The following is a 15,771-nucleotide window of genomic DNA, read 5'->3' as shown; positions in this document are numbered from 1 at the left end:
TGCCTGCATGTGATCCATATCCTTCCATTCCCTGCTTATCTGAAAGCCCCTTAAACTCCACTCTAATATCCGGTTCCACCACCACCACCAGCAGCAGCATGTTCCAGGCACCCACCAACCTCTGCGTAAAAAAACCTGCCCCACACATCTCCTTTAAACTTAGCCCCTCTCACCTTAAAGCTATGCCCTCTAGTCTTTGACATTACAGTAGCTATATCTCTTATACACACACACATATATACGCACACACACTCCCTATGAGGCTCCGCGTCTGGCGTTATGAAGTATACACCGACAACATTCACAGGAGAGCGGATTGCCGCAAGAGGTTTCGAGAGCAGGAAGTTTGACTCTGGCTTGTAAAACCTGACGCATTTCGGATGAAATCGGCCGGGCGATAATTTGTGTTTAACTCTCGTTGTCTTTATAAACAACCCCGCCGGAATCCTCGTCGCTTTTCCGGGCGAACTGGTCAAGCTGGACTGAGAATGTGTAAAAAATATATCTCTGGGGGAGATATGTGACGCGATTGAAGACCTTGGCGTGGGGGTTCGCCGGGTCTCCGTTCGGACCGAATCATTCATTCAGCTCAACCCTCTAGGAATGAGTCCAGAATAACTGGAGAGCATTAAAGTAATTCAGTAAGAATGAGGTTTGAAAAACACACACACACACGCGCAATTTTAACGACTCTAATATGTATGGCAACATCGTATTGCGACAAACAGGGGGAAAGCAGAGAGAGTGAGAGAGGCAGTGTTGTTATTGACATTCCTGGCTGGTTCTGATACGGTTTCCCGAGATCTTTGGATTTCTTGACGTGGAAAGGCGTAGATTTGCAGGGTTGTTCAATCCTGCCAATTGATTGTTTTAAATTGCAAGTCTCTGTGTGTTTTGTTCTGAGGCTTGGGTTTTTTTTCTCTCCTGAATGCACGGGAGTTTTTTTTTAATCTTCCCCCATTGAAAGTTTGTTCAGAACATGCGTCAGTCGCCGTCTGCACCTTGGCTGTGCGGAGTTGATGTGTCGATAGAGCGAGTTATGTGAAGTGCTCGGTGGGGGATTGGGAGAATGCAATACTGTACATAGATAGGGAGTGCTCACGGGAGAGACGGGGATGGAGAGTAGGATTCGAGTGGAGAGAGTATATAAAGGGGGTTGGAAAATGCAATAGATAGAGAGTGCAGTAGGCAGAGAAGGAGGGAGAGGGTTAGCATTTAGATTTAAGTGGAGAGAGTATATAAAACAGACTATGAGGTTGCAATGGGTCTTTTCTGGTTAAGGAACAATCTTGCTTGCAGGTTGCCGAGGGCAAATAATGGCAGAGGCAGCAATTGATAAGGTTTTTTCTGCACCTTTGCAGCTGAATTATTTCTGACCTGGTTTAAATGCAGCGGTGCGAGCGATGGAAACGTACGAGACGCTGGCGTACGACACTGCCTTGAGTACTTTGGTGGCGGTGTTGATCTATGTGCTTCTGAAAGTGAGCGTGGATGGTTACCGGCAGTGGCGAGCCCGGGCCAGGGTGTTGGTGGTGGGCTCGGGTCCGGTGGGCTTGACGGCGGCGCTGATAGCCGCTCGCTCGGGCAAGGTGCAGCGCCTGGTGCTGTTGGAGGAGCGTTGCCGCACGGCGCTGCTCGCCAGACCGCAGCAGATCGCCCTGGACTCCCGCAGCGTCCGCTTCCTCCTCGGGCTCGGCGTGGACTTCGACAACGTGGAGGGCTGCTGGCACAACGACCACTTCTTCACCAAGGTCGGGGTCTTCCAGGAGTACCTGCTCAGCCTGCTGGAGAAAAGGAAGCAGGAGATGGACATTCAGATCCATCTTGGCACCAAGGTAAGATAGACACTACATGCTGGAGTAACTCAGCGGGACAGGCAGCATCTCTGGAGAGAAGGAACGGGTAACATTTCGTGTCGAGACCCTTCTTCAGATTGGTTAGGGATAAGGGAGACCCTCCTTCCTTCCATTAGGAGTTCCTTCCTACACATTACGTCGGCACTAAGGTACATTGGGCCACAGGGCAATCTTGGGATAGACTTAAGCTGGACAGCACAGATTCAGGTCGTTCGGCCCACCACGTCCTTGCTAACCTTTCACCCATTTACACTTATCCCATTTACCCCCATGAGGACTATGCCCTGACTAGACTTTAAATACATTAGTTTGCATAAGGTAGATATCCATTTCTTAGAGATACAGCGCGGAAACAGGCCCTTCGGCCCACCGAGTCAGTGCCCACCAGCGATCACCACTGCGCCATTATGCCGCCCCAATCTCTAGAGTAAAAGGATGGGTGGTGTTTCGGTTGGGGACCCTTCTCCAGAGACGTTGCTTGACCCGCTGAGTTACTCTGTCAATCTTTAGCATAAACCAGCAGCTGCCGTTCTTTGTTTATACATTTTGTCTGACTTCAGATGCATTCGTTTGCAAAAGTAAGATATCAATTTCTCTGGGATGCTCATTTCAGTGGATCACTGCATTTAAAGCATTGTTTTAACGCTGGAGTTGTATTGCAGAGAAAATAGTAGTCTATTTGTGCACAGCAAAATTCCATAGTGACCATAGAGCCATACAGCATGGAAATGGACCCTTCTGCCCAACTTATCCATGCTTACCGAGTTGCATAACCCAGCTAGTCCTGCTTGCTTGTGTCTCGTCTTCACTGTCCATGTACCTGTCCAAGTGTTTTTTAAAAGGATGCAATTGTACCAACCACTATCATTTCCTCTGGCATCTCCTTCCACAATTGTCTTTTCACTATGGATAGCACACAGCAAGAAAAGTTTATCACTGTACCTCGGTATATGCGACAATAAAAAAAAAACTAAACTAATGCGGCATGGCAGTGTGGCGGTATAAGTGTCGCCTTACTACAGGTGCTAAACTGTACGGAGTGACCTCATGGGATTTGGCTGGTTGTTCTGGTTTCTTCCCACAGTCCAAAGTCGCACAGATTTGTAGGTTAATTGGCTTCGGTAACATTGTAAATTGTCCCTAGTCTATAGGAAAGTGCTAGTGACTGGAATTGCTGGTTGGCATGGACTCGGTGGGCCGAAGGGCCTGTTTTCCTGCTGTATCTCTATATATGTATCTCCAAAGTCTAAAATAAACAAAATTGCCCTTTGTCCTCTCACCTTAAACGATGCCCCTAGCTTCCCTACCCTGGGAAACCTTGTGGAATAAGTGAGGGATTACTGTTGGACAGGGGGGGTGCCTTCTAGGGTTAATGCTATTGAACCTGAGCAACCACCTGGAGGAGTAATGGGCATTTACTGCCTTACTAAATAAATGACAGTGGGTCATAGAGTCAGATAGCACAAAAATAGTCCCTTGAGGTTAACCCATCCATGCTGACCAAGATAACCCTATCTAGTCCCATTAGGTTGCATATAGTTTAGTTTATTATTGTCGCATGGTTTCACCGAGGTACCGTCAGAAGCTTTATTTTTGCTGTGCTATCCAGTCAGCAGAATGACTATAAATGATTACAATCACGCTGTTCACAGTGAAGGATACAGGAAAAAACATTTGGTGCCCGATTTAAAGATAATCTGAGCGTCTCCAATGCGGTAGATGGGAGGTCAGGACCTGCCTCCAAAATGTCCTCTGGCAGCTCATTTAGCATACCCACCATCCTCTGAGTGGTCTGAGTCATGTCTTCAATAGTGCCCTGGGCTATTCGACTTGATGGCTGCATTATCTCCCTGGTGTGTATGATTTAAACCACAGCCTTTTGATTCTGCTGAACATCCATGAACCTCTGAGCAACAATTGATGCCTTTAAAATACAATCTTTAATTGCCATAAACTGTCAGGATCTCATGTACAGTGTGGAAATAGGCCCTTTGGCCCAACTTGCCCACACTGACCAACATGCCCCATCTGCACTAATCCCACCTGCCTGCATGTGGCCCATATCCCTCTAAACCCAACCTATCCATATACCTGTGTAAATGTTTCTTAAACATTGCGATATTGCCTGCCTCAACTACCTTTTCTGACAGCTCGTTCCATGCACCCACAACCTTTTGTGTGTGTTTTTTTTTTTAAAGTTACCCCTCGGGTTCCTATTAAACCCCCCCCCCCCCCCCCCCTCACATTAAACCTGTGCCCTTGGTTCTTGATTGCTCTACTCTGGACAGAAGACTGTGCATTTAACCAATCTATTTCTCTCATGTTTTTGAACACCTCTGTAAGATCACCCCTTAACCTACAAGGAATAAAATTCTAGCCTGCTCAACCTCTCCCTATAGCTCAGGCCCTCGAGTCTGACCCCTGAGCTGACCTTTAATGGCTGGTACATTTTGGGTTATTATTTTGCCTGTGCAGTTCACTCGGATATAGTGACCATTCAAACTTTGGTACTGTTATGAAATGTAGGTATGAAATGGTTAATATTTACCACAAGACCCTTTTTATTGTAAGGTTCAGTTTTCAAGTGTGTGGAAATAATTGGACTCCTCTAGCTTTGACTGTCTTGTATCCAGTACCCAATTACTTCTGAAGTTATTTTGTGGTGTAACAATGGATTGTGTGTAGCAACATTGGCATCAACTACGATTATAAAGTAGCTGGAAATTTTTGATGTGTCATTAGATTTAAAACACTATTTTCTACCAGCTAATATTCTCTTCATCTTGGTGAGTTATTGTCCCATGACCATATGCTCACTCGAATATTACATAGTGTTTAGACATGTTGCTTCATTCATTCACTTATTTTCTGCCGTCAATCTAACATATTTCAACACCAAGTGCCTCAATGATCAATGGTTGGCATTCTCAAGCCTAGTCTGTAGAACAAGCAGTTATTTTAAAAGATAGATTTTAACAGTGCACTCACTATCTGTTCGATGCAAATTACTCTTGCTTTATTTATTAACTCCTGACCTAAATACCAGTTTATCTAATATACCACAACACTGGAAGATTGTGTGCTGCAAGCAAATGTGGGTAAAATGGTTATCTGCAGACTATTTGGTATTGTGACTGCTCGTTAATAATTGACTGAGGTAGAGTGCTGCCTTTCACTACCAGAGACCTGGGTTTGATCCTGACAACGGGTGACGTCTGTATGAAGTTTGTACGTTCTCCCTGCGACTGCGTGGATTTTTTTTTTTTTGGGTGCACGCCAAGGATTGTAGGTTAATTTGGCTAAGGTAAAAATTGTAAATTGCACATACTGTGTAGGATAGTGCTAGTGTATGGGGATCGTTGGTCGGCACAGACTCGAAGGGCTTGTTTCCGCACTGTATCTCTAAACTAAAATTAAACTAAAGACTGAGGGGTGTTTAACCCGTTCATTTTACTCTTTTGTTTAAATTGGACTTGGCTTGTTCATCTCTGCTTCCAACGCCACTCTCTCTACCACAAAACAGCCGTAGCATAAATCCCTATGACATTGTGAATGATTCTTGTGACTGGTGTTTCATTATTTGTGACACTTAATATGAAGCTTTGGAGTTGAAGCCCATTCGAATATGCAGCGAGGAAATGCAAGACTTGTTTTATTAAGAATATTACCACTTCTCAGTCAGTTCTGGGTTTGGGCTCCACTTCTGAGACCTTGTCACTCTCATAGCAGCACTGAGAGATTGGCATACCTGGGCATCAGGCCTGGCTCACCCGCCATGGAACCGGGGACACACCTGGAGTGGGAGCCTTGTCCAAGGCTCATCTCTTGCTCGCCTTCGAAGATCGGGAACCGGAAGGTGGAGGGAGTCGGCGACAGTGGTGGGTGCTGGACAAAGGGCCGATAAAGAGAATCGGTAGGGGTCTTGCCTTCTGCGACCTCAAAGCAGTAGATGCCCCCTAGGGCACGAAGGCTGAAGTTGGCCAGGTGAGAGAGAGGGATGACGGTTTGTTGCCAATCTGGTTGGAGGCTATGGTTGCAGTGGCCCTTTATGGCCAGCTGCAGCTGGGACTGGAAATGGTGCGAAAACCTGGCAACTCTTGCATATGGACTCTGGGCTGTTTCTATGCATTTGGAACTTACTCGGGGATTGTACTTGTGTATGGCAATAACCTTACTGATCTATATGTAAAAAAAAAAAAATTACTGTACCTTGGTACATGTGATAATAAAAAGGACCATTGAATGATAGAGAGAATGTTACACCATTGGCAATGCTGACTATTGGACACTTTGCTGAAGTGAGGCCACATCTCCCATTTTACGATTGATGTAATCTCCCTGGAAATAATTTTAAGAGCTGGCGAGTTTCTCCGGTACGGAAATCACAAACCTCGCCAGTTATTTTATTAGGTATCACTAAGAAAAGGCTATGTGCAAATTGACGGCCATATTTTCAACAGTGCAACAAACAACCTTTTATATTTTAACGCTTGATTGACTGCAGACATTAGAATGACTAATCTCCTTTGTAACTGAAAATGTAAGTATTTTGTGTTTTCTTCTTCTAGTTAGTGTTTCTTTCATCAGCATGACCATATGTTGCTAAATCATTACAGTGAGACTTGCGTCTGTCACTGAATTATCTTTTGGATATCATTGTTTATATTACTGTTCTCCCAGTTATTCTATGCTCATGAACTCCGATGGGTTACAGATGGGGAAGTGAATGAGATCAGAATTTGCTGTGGAGTGAAAGAACATGAGTTGGTGAAGAACGAATATCACTATTAGTTTAGTTTATTGTCACATGTTCTGACATACAATGAAAAGTTTTCTGTTGTGTGCTATCCAGTCAGCAAAAAGATTACACATGATCATAATCAAGCCGTCCACAGTGTACAGATACACATTATAATGTCTGAAGAAGGGTTTCGGCCAGAAACGTTGCCTTTTTCCTTGGCTCCATAGATGCTGCTGCACCCGCTGAGTTTCTCCAGCTTTTTTGTGTACCTCACATTATAATGAAGTTGTCCACAGTGTACCGATACAGGATAAAGGGTATAATGTTTAGTGCATGATAAAGCCCAATAAAGACCGATTAAAGATAGTTTGATGGTCTCCAATGAGGTAGATGGAAGCTCAGGATTACTCGCTAGCTGGTGAGAGGATGGTTCAGTTGCCCGATAACAGCTGGGAAGAAACTGTCACTGAATCCAGGGGTATGCATTTTCAAACTTCTTGTCCGGGGTGAGACTGGTCCTTGATTATGCTGCTGGCCTTGCCGAGGCAGCATGAAGTGTAGATTATGTGGCATGGAGGAGAGTTTGGGCTCTGCTGGATGTTGACTGTATACTGCTTTCTATCAATTGCAGTTATAACACATTGTCCCTCTCCAGAGATAGACACAAAATGCTGGAGTAACTAAGTGGGTCAGGCAGCATCTCCGGTCAAAAGGAACAGGTGACATTTCGGGTCAGAGTCGGAGCGAGGGAAATTGGATGTATGAGAAGGGACAGAACAAAGCAGCGCCTGCATTGATGACTCCGGAAAGGTGGAGCCCACAATGGTCCATTGTTGGCTGGGGTGAGGTGGTAACAAAGGAATACAGACGGTGAAATTAGCATGCGGACCAGGGTGGGTGAGGGATGGAGAGATGGAATGCACGCGTTACTTAATGTTAGAGAAATCAATATTCTGCCCAAGGAAAATTAGATGTTGTTCCTCCAAAATGCATGTGGTCTCACTCTGACAGTAGAGGAGGCCCAGGAGAGAGAGATCAGTATGGGAAGGGGTCCATCTCCATTCGAGCTTCAGGAAACTGCTGCATTTTCATTTAATGCATGAAACCTAATTATAAACGTTGGTGTCTGTATCTAATGACGTAGGTGCCCTTTTTGATGATATTCTTGCATTGCCATTTGACTTCTTACTCTGGGAAAGGAGAAGGAACAACTGAAATGAATGAATCTCATTTTGGGCAGCTTGTTAATTCTTCAAAGGTTTGTATAAAATGCTCTTGTTCTAATCTAATTAAACCTTTCTTGTCATTATTATTCTTTGCATCTGTCTCCATCACTATTATTCTGATGCTCGGTGATTTAAGAATAGGGAGGGACAGTGGAACCTCCAATTTACCTAGATATTATTCCTGGCTGTTCGACTATTACTTGTTTTTCCAGCATTGTGTATGAAATTGTGAGCCGCAGACATGATGGGGAGATATAACTTAATAGAGCACACTGTTGTCCTAGGTGGTTCAAAGCTTAAAAATGCATGGGGTAAAGCTTCACCCGTGAATACTAACAGCTTCCAGCATTAACCATTTAGTGTCCTTCAGAGACTAATTTTCACACTGTCATTTTTTTAACATTTTTTATAAATCCTCTGCTGCTAGGTGACAGGGTTCGATGGGGAGGTGGATAAGGTATTGAAGTGCCCAGACAAGAGTCAGAAGATCTGGTGTATCATTCCTCAGCCTCCAATATTATTGCATTTCTTAGGATGGAAACCAGAATATCAACCCTGCTTTTAACATTTGAGAACAAACCTTTAAACATGCTACTTGTAAAATTATACTTCAAACCTCAATGACATTCTCCTGGGTAATTCTTCATTGTGCAGCAGGTATTTTTCTTTACTGACTCGTACAACGTGGAAACAGGCCCTCGGCCCAACTTGTCCACACCAGCCAATCTACACTAGTCCCACCTGCCGCGTTTGGCCCATATCCCTACAAACTTGTCCTATCCATGTACCTGTTCAAGAAGGAACTGCAGATGCTGGAAGATCGAAGGTACACAAAAATGCTGGAGAAACTCAGCGGGTGCAGCAGCATCTATGGAGCGAAGGAAATAGGCGACGTTTCGGGCCGAAACCCTTCTTCAGACTGATGGGGGGCGGGGGGGGGGTGAAGGAAGGAAAAAGGGAGGAGGAGGAGCCCGAGGGCGGGGGATGGGAGGAGACAGCTCGAAGGTTAAGGAAGGGGAGGAGACAGCAAGGGCTAGCAAAACTGGGAAAATTCATATTCCGCCTGGGTTGCTTGCGTCCGGATGGCATGAACGTTGAATTCTCCCAGTTTTGCTAGCCCTTGCTGTTTCCTCCCCTTCCTTAACCCTCGAGCTGTCTCCTCCCATCCCCCCGCCCTCGGGCTCCTCCTCCTCCCTTTTTCCTTCCCCCCCCCCCCCCACCCCCGATCAGTCTGAAGAAGGGTTTCGGCCCGAAACGTCGCCTATTTCCTTCGCTCCATAGATGCTGCTGCACCCGCTGAGTTTCTCCAGCATTTTTGTGTACCCCCTATCCATGTACCTGTCCGGATGTTTTTTAAACGTTGTGATGGCACCTGCCTCAACTATCTCCTCCGGCAGCTCGTTCCATACATCCACCACTGTGTGAAAATGTTACCCCTCGGGTTCCTCTTTTAAAACGTTCCTATTAAAGCTTTACCGTTTAAAACTTAAAATCTCACCTTAAACCTATGTCCAATGGTTTTTGATTTCCCCCTTCTCTGCGTGAGAGACTCTTGAGCGTCTACCCGATGTATTCATCTCATGATTTTTATACATATGAATTTCCTTCTGAGAAACAAATTCTTTGCATTTGACCCACTTACAAGAATAATTCTCTGGTCTACTTTTAATATAATGCCTTGACGCATCTCTCCTTCAATGTGCTGCATTTTATTGGCAGGTCGGGATACGCTTTCTCCTTTTTATGAGCAATCACATCCAGGAACAGAAATATATCTGCAATTCCTTCCCCACCCCTCTGTCCCTTTCTGACGACCTACTTGTAATTTTTTCAGTCTTTTCCAATTTCCTGCTGACTAAAATGAAATAATGAATTGCTGGAATTACTCAGCAGGTCAAGTAGATTCTGTGCTGACTTTGGATACGTTTCATCAGAATTGCCTATGGCACAGTGGCGCAGCTGGTAGAGCTGCTGCCTTACAGCACTAGAGACCCAGGTTTGATCCTGACTTTGGTGCTGCCTGTGTGGTTTGCACGTTTTCCATGTGACCGAATGGGGATGCTCCAGTTTCCTCCCACATCTCAAAGACGTGCAGGATTGTACCTTTGTAAATTGACCTCAGTAAATTGCCCCTAGTGTGTAGGGAGGGAATGAGAGAGTGGGACAACATAGAAGTAGTGTGACATGTGACGTTTCGGGTTGAGACCCTACTTCAGACTGACCCTCAGTTTGAAAAAGGGTCTCGACCTGGCATGTCGCCTATTCCTTTTCTCCTGAGATGTTATCTGACCGGCTGAGTTACTCCAGCATTTTGTGTCTATGTTCAGTGTAAACCAGCATATGCAGTTCCTCCCTACACATAGAAGTAATGTGAATGTGGCATCAATGGTTGGCCTGGGCTGATAGGCCTGTTTCTAGGTGCTATGTCAAAACTATACTAATTAAAATGAGAAAAGGGAAGGTTTGTAGCAGGGAAGGGATTATCTTGTGTGACCCAAGTATCTCTGGTTGAAGGAGAGTATAAATAGGAAGCAAAATAGATTTGAAATTCTCAGGAGAGGAGAGAACAAAAAGAGCAGTGGAAATGAGATACAAGGCTGGTTGTCAGAAAATATTGCTTGATGCTGAATTTAGAATGGTATGATGTGCCTTGTTGGAAAATGAGACATTATTGATTGAACGTGTCAGGTTTCTTGCTGCAGCAGACCAAAGGTGAAGTGGGAGTAAGGTGGAACATTAAAGTGACAGCCTAACTCTGCTTGCACACATGAGGTGACCTGTACAGTGGTCAACCAAGCCCTTTGAGTCTGAACTGATAGTTGTGCAAGTTTGGCTCCAGAGAGTGGGGTACATAATTCAGTGCTGAAGAGTCAAATTTAAAGGGCAGGGAAATACTCTTCCACTAAAGCTAACAAAGATTTTGCTGAGATTGTTGATATTTTTGTAAATACTCATTTGAATATTGTCCCCATTTTCATTGCCCTTTTGCAAGAAACCATTGTATTGTGTTCCTTTTGTAACTTGCTTTCTGCTGTACTGGAATGTGAGCTTGTAAGGGTCTGAGTAATGAATCTGAAGTGTTGCTTTAATAAACCATATATGCAGCGTACATGCAGCAAATAATTGCCCCATCTCTTGCCGCCATACCCCCAAATTGGAGATTCAATGGTTTGGCAGTTAGCTTGCAAAGTAATGTTTACTGCATTTGCAACTTGCTGGAGCACATGGAATATTTATGTCAATAGTTTTTGTATTTAAGTGAATTAAACCCTTCGGAAATTATAAACATCCTTAAGTTGCCCAAATTCTGCAGCATGCTGAATTTTTGGAGTTTTAAGCCGCTGTCCCACTTTCCTAAGTTAGCACAAATTCTCCCGAGTTTTCCCCTTGATTCAAACTCGGAGAATTACGGTAATAGCTAGCCGTAGGTACTCGTGGCTTTTTTTTTTACTCGTGGACATTTTTCAACATGCTGAAAAAACGTCCCGACTTACCTGATGCCCCGAGTACCTGCGGCTGGCATTACGAGCCGCTACGAAATATCTACGGACTCGCTACGGACTCCTACGGTCTTGCTACGGATATTCCCCGAGTTTAAATCAAGGGGAAAACTCGGGAGAATTCGTGAGTAACTCGGGAAAGTGGGACAGGCTTTACTGTAATATGGCAACTTTTTTTCCCTGTGAATATCTGAATTTTTGAAACTATTTACAAAGTATACTGTCAGAAGATAATGTATCAATGTTCCATGGGTCCAAAATAGCTTAATTTCAGGACATCCTTCAAAGGTCCACAGTCGAGCGGATTTGGTGGATATTTCCGATCACCTGGCCCAGTGGTGTGACAAATTTGAATTACATTTGTCTCCTTCAAGGTCAATCAGGGCTGATTTATAACTGACAGCCTTGCTCATGGTTCCCACGTCCTATAAAACAAAGCCAAAGATCTATAAATTCCACTTTGCATTTACTTGCAATTATCTACATCGGAGTACTTGTGACCCAGATTTGATCCTGACCTCTGGTGCTATATATAGCGATCTCACATAGAAACATAGACAAATAGGTGCAGGAGTAGGCCATTTGGCCCTTCGAGCCAGCATCGCCATTCAATATGGCTGATCACCTAAAATCATCACCACGTCCCTGCTTTTTCTCCAAGGCGGTCGTTCCTGGCACCCCAAGCCGCTGGGGTTCTCCCGACGCCGGAGTACCATCACCCGGCGAGAACATCGGGCGCCGTGGCGGCGACTGTGGAGGCCTCAATAGGCCCGACTTTGGGTGGACAAGAGGATGGGGACTGGACTTTGTGCCTTCCCCCACAGTGGGAACCACTGTGGGGGGATGTTTTTGTGTTGAACTTCTTTTTGAATACTATGTTGTATTTTTATTAGTGTGCTGCAAGGACATCTGAATTTCCCCTGAATAAGGGGATTAATAAAGTTTAATCTAATCTAATCTAATATCCCTTGATTCCTTTAGTCCTAAGAGCTAAATCTAACTCCCTCTTGAAGGAGTTCTCCATGAGATCATATGGGCTTTCTCTGGGTGCTCTGATTTGCTCCCATGTCCTAATATCACGCAGGCTCTTAGGTTAATTAGGAACTGCAATTAGTGTATGTGGGTCGAAGTGGTAACGGCAGGTACAATTTCAATGCTTAAAAACTATTTGGACTGGGGCACAAATAGACGGCTAAGAAGGTCATCAATTGATAATTATAAGGTGGAGATTGACAGATTCTTGGTTAGTAAGGGTGATGGTTGTTATGGGGAGAATGGGGTTGAGAAAGAAAGATAGATCAGCCATGACTGATGGGTCAAATGGCCTAATTATGCTCCTAGTACTTATGAACATGAAAAAAACATGGGACTAACTCGTGAAAGTTGTATCTTGAGTTATGAGAAGAGACTGGATAGTCTGTAATTCTTTTCTTTGGAGTGTAGGAAATTGAGGGATAACTTGATCAAAAGGCTCCTGATTGGCAAGTTTTTCCACACAAAGGTCATAGGTATATTGAACGAGCTGACAGATGAAAAGGTTGAGGTAGGTTGGCTTAGACAAGTTTGACCAAAGGGCCTGTTTCTATGCTGTTTCTCTATTAATCTAAAATACAAGACGTAAAATGATAGTAAGGCCTTGTGTGATGATTTGCGGGGATGATAGGAAACAAACCTGATGATAAAACCTGCAAATAAAACTGGCTTAGCTGGATATCAAAAAAACACTTTTTCCAGTTGTTATTAAAATATTTTAAACTTTAAGTTTAGAGATACAATATGGATGTTGTATCTCTGCCCACAAAGTCCACACCAACTCAGTGGGCCAAAGGGCCTGTGTCTTTCAATCAATTCAATCAAACTGAACACATTGCGGTTCAAGTGCTCAAGGCATAAATAGAGGCAACACACGCACACACATGCACATATGCAGATGTACACCTTGGAGCTCATTTTAAGTCCAAATAAACATCTGAATGGAGAACTTTGATTTTGATTTTAATTGCAAGAAAGTAGAAAGAGTTGGCCTTGTCTTTGATCTGTGGAATTGTGTGCAATGATAAAAGGCAACTAATTGTAGCAGCAAGAGATACCATTGAGTTTTGCTTGAGACAGCAGCACCCCCCCCCCCCTCCACGTGTGACACCAATTAAGACTTGCATTCAACTTGGAATGAAGCCCAGAAAAATGCCCTGATAAGCACATCAGTTTAAGCAGCAAACATTGCATTGTGCGTCAAGCAATCAGCAGAATCCAATGAGTTGTAGTACATTTTCTATTTCACACTTTAAATTTAGCAACCAAATCGCATTTCAGTGCAACCAGGGCTAAATCAAGTAATACTCCCAAGGCCCCCTTTTTAAAAAAAAACTCACATTTGCATTTTGATATGCATGAAACAGCAACTTCAAAGCATGTGACAAAATACAGTATTTGGAATAAAGTTGTTTGCCCCAGATTGTTTTGTTAATGCATCAGCAAAATGTCATTCATTACAAGGGCAGCACAAAATAACAGCAGTAGAGTTGGTGCCTTACAGCGCCATAGACCCGGGTTTGATCCTGACCACAGGTGCTGTCTGTACGCTTTGTATGTTCTCCCCATGACCGGCGTGAGTTTTCTTCGGGAGCTCTGGTTTCCTCCCACAATCTAAAGACATACAGGTTTGTAGGCTAACTGGCTTGGTAAAATTGTAAATTGTCCCTAGTATGTGTGGAGTACAGCTGGTGTGTGGGGATCACGAGTCATCATGGACTCGGTGGGCCCAAGGGGCCTGTTTCTGCACTGTATCCCTAAACTAAACTAAAGCTACAGCAACATCTTTGTTTAATTGGGTAGACACCAGTCTGTAGACAAAGTCCAGTTCCACAAGACTGGGCTGTGGCATTTGTTGCCATTGGTTTATTGTTATCATGTGTACTCATGATAACTGATACCTTTGTTTTGGATGCTATCCAGATCATACCATACATGAATGAATATATCGGGTGACGCAAAAGTGAAAATAAACACAGCCCGATATAGTATTATGGAGAAAGCGCAGATTAAAAAAAAAATACAGGGGTCGCAGTGAGGTTGATTGGAAGGTTCGGAGTAAATCTTTAAAATGTGTACATCTTCTCACAGGGGCCCAAATGGAGGCATGAAATTCCCAAATGTTTAAATGATGAATTGCTGTGCTAGGGTGATTTGGACTGGGGCATGAATAAAATGGGGCAGGATGCGTGACTAACCTGTAAGAGTTATATCTTGAGTTATGAGAAGAGCTGACTATGCTGGAATTCTTTTCCTAGCAGGATGGGAGGTTACTTGATTAAAAGACACCCGCTGAGCACATTTTTCACATAGCAGATGGTAGGTTTAAGGAACGAGCTGCCAGTTAAACAGGTTGAGGCAGGTACAACAGCATTTAAAGGACATTTGAAAACGTGTGTATAGAAAGATTCAGAGAGATATTGTCCAAATATGGGCAATTAGAACCAACTCAGACATCTTGGTCCCAGATAGACATCTTGGTCTTCCTCCCAAAGTGTTCATACTTGGCTGCAATGCCTGTACCATCTGAAGAATTAACATTACAAATTGTCCACTGACATTTAATATAATTTTGGTTAGGAGTAACCCCTATGAAAGCAAGCGATGTTAACATATTCTGTTATGCTGCTGCAAGAAAAGGGCCTGCCCCACTTGTGCGTCATTTGGGTGACATGTAGGCGACAGCCGAAAAAGAGGTTGTCGCGTTGTGACGCGGCCGTGACGCTTGGTGACGCATGCAGTGATGCGCGGTAAAGCACGGTGCTTCCCTGTCGCCCCAGGATTTTGGAATGTTCAAAAGGGATGGATTCAGTGAGAGTAGACTGAACTCCCCTCTCCCTTTCCCCGACGCCCCCCATTTGTGGACCCAGCCCGTGACAGCTAGATCCCACTAATAGTACTGCACAAAGGCCACATCATCTGTTTTAGTAACATTGACTATGGGATAAATGCAGAGTTTGGGAACAACACCTGCACCCCCCCCCCCCCCCCCCCCCCCCAGTCACAGGCTGGGGGGGGGTGTCGTGGAATGTGGAGGGGGGTGGGGGGAGGTGGAGAATGGGAGAAGGGAAGGAGAGGGAGAGAAGGGGATGTGAGGGGAGGGGGTAGAAGATAAGGGAAGAAGTGGAGCGGGGAGAAGGGAGGAGAGGCGGACTCCCCCCATTTGTGGACCCAGCCCGTGACAGCTAGATCCCACTAAGGGGGAGAAGAGTGGAGTGGGAAGAGGGGGGAAGGGAAGAAGGGGGAGGGGAGAAGGGTAGGGGGGAGTGGAGAAGGAGGGATGGGGCGGGAGGGGGGAAGACGGGAGAGAGTTCAATCTACACTCACTGAATCCATCCCTGGTGATCGGATCTGGAAGCAGACCAATACATCTATATATAAAACTGACATCTTTACATTTACACAATTGATTTTAT

General features: G+C 44.6%; 1 protein-coding gene across 1 annotated transcript in view; it reads left to right on the top strand.

The window, feature by feature from the left end:
* The first annotated feature begins 267 nt into the window (after positions 1-267).
* LOC116982582 overlaps positions 268-15,771 on the top strand; it is a 68,250-nt gene continuing 52,746 nt past the window's right edge. Inside the window, exon 1 of the mRNA XM_033035853.1 lies at positions 268-1,835. Coding sequence (XP_032891744.1) covers positions 1,404-1,835 — 432 coding nt within the window. The 5' untranslated portion in view covers positions 268-1,403. The remainder of the gene's footprint in view (positions 1,836-15,771) is intronic.

Source organism: Amblyraja radiata, chromosome 17 (assembly GCF_010909765.2).
Source record: "Amblyraja radiata isolate CabotCenter1 chromosome 17, sAmbRad1.1.pri, whole genome shotgun sequence".
In the NCBI taxonomy this organism is placed as follows: Eukaryota; Metazoa; Chordata; class Chondrichthyes; order Rajiformes; family Rajidae; genus Amblyraja; species Amblyraja radiata.
This window is presented reverse-complemented; position numbering and strand designations above follow the sequence as displayed.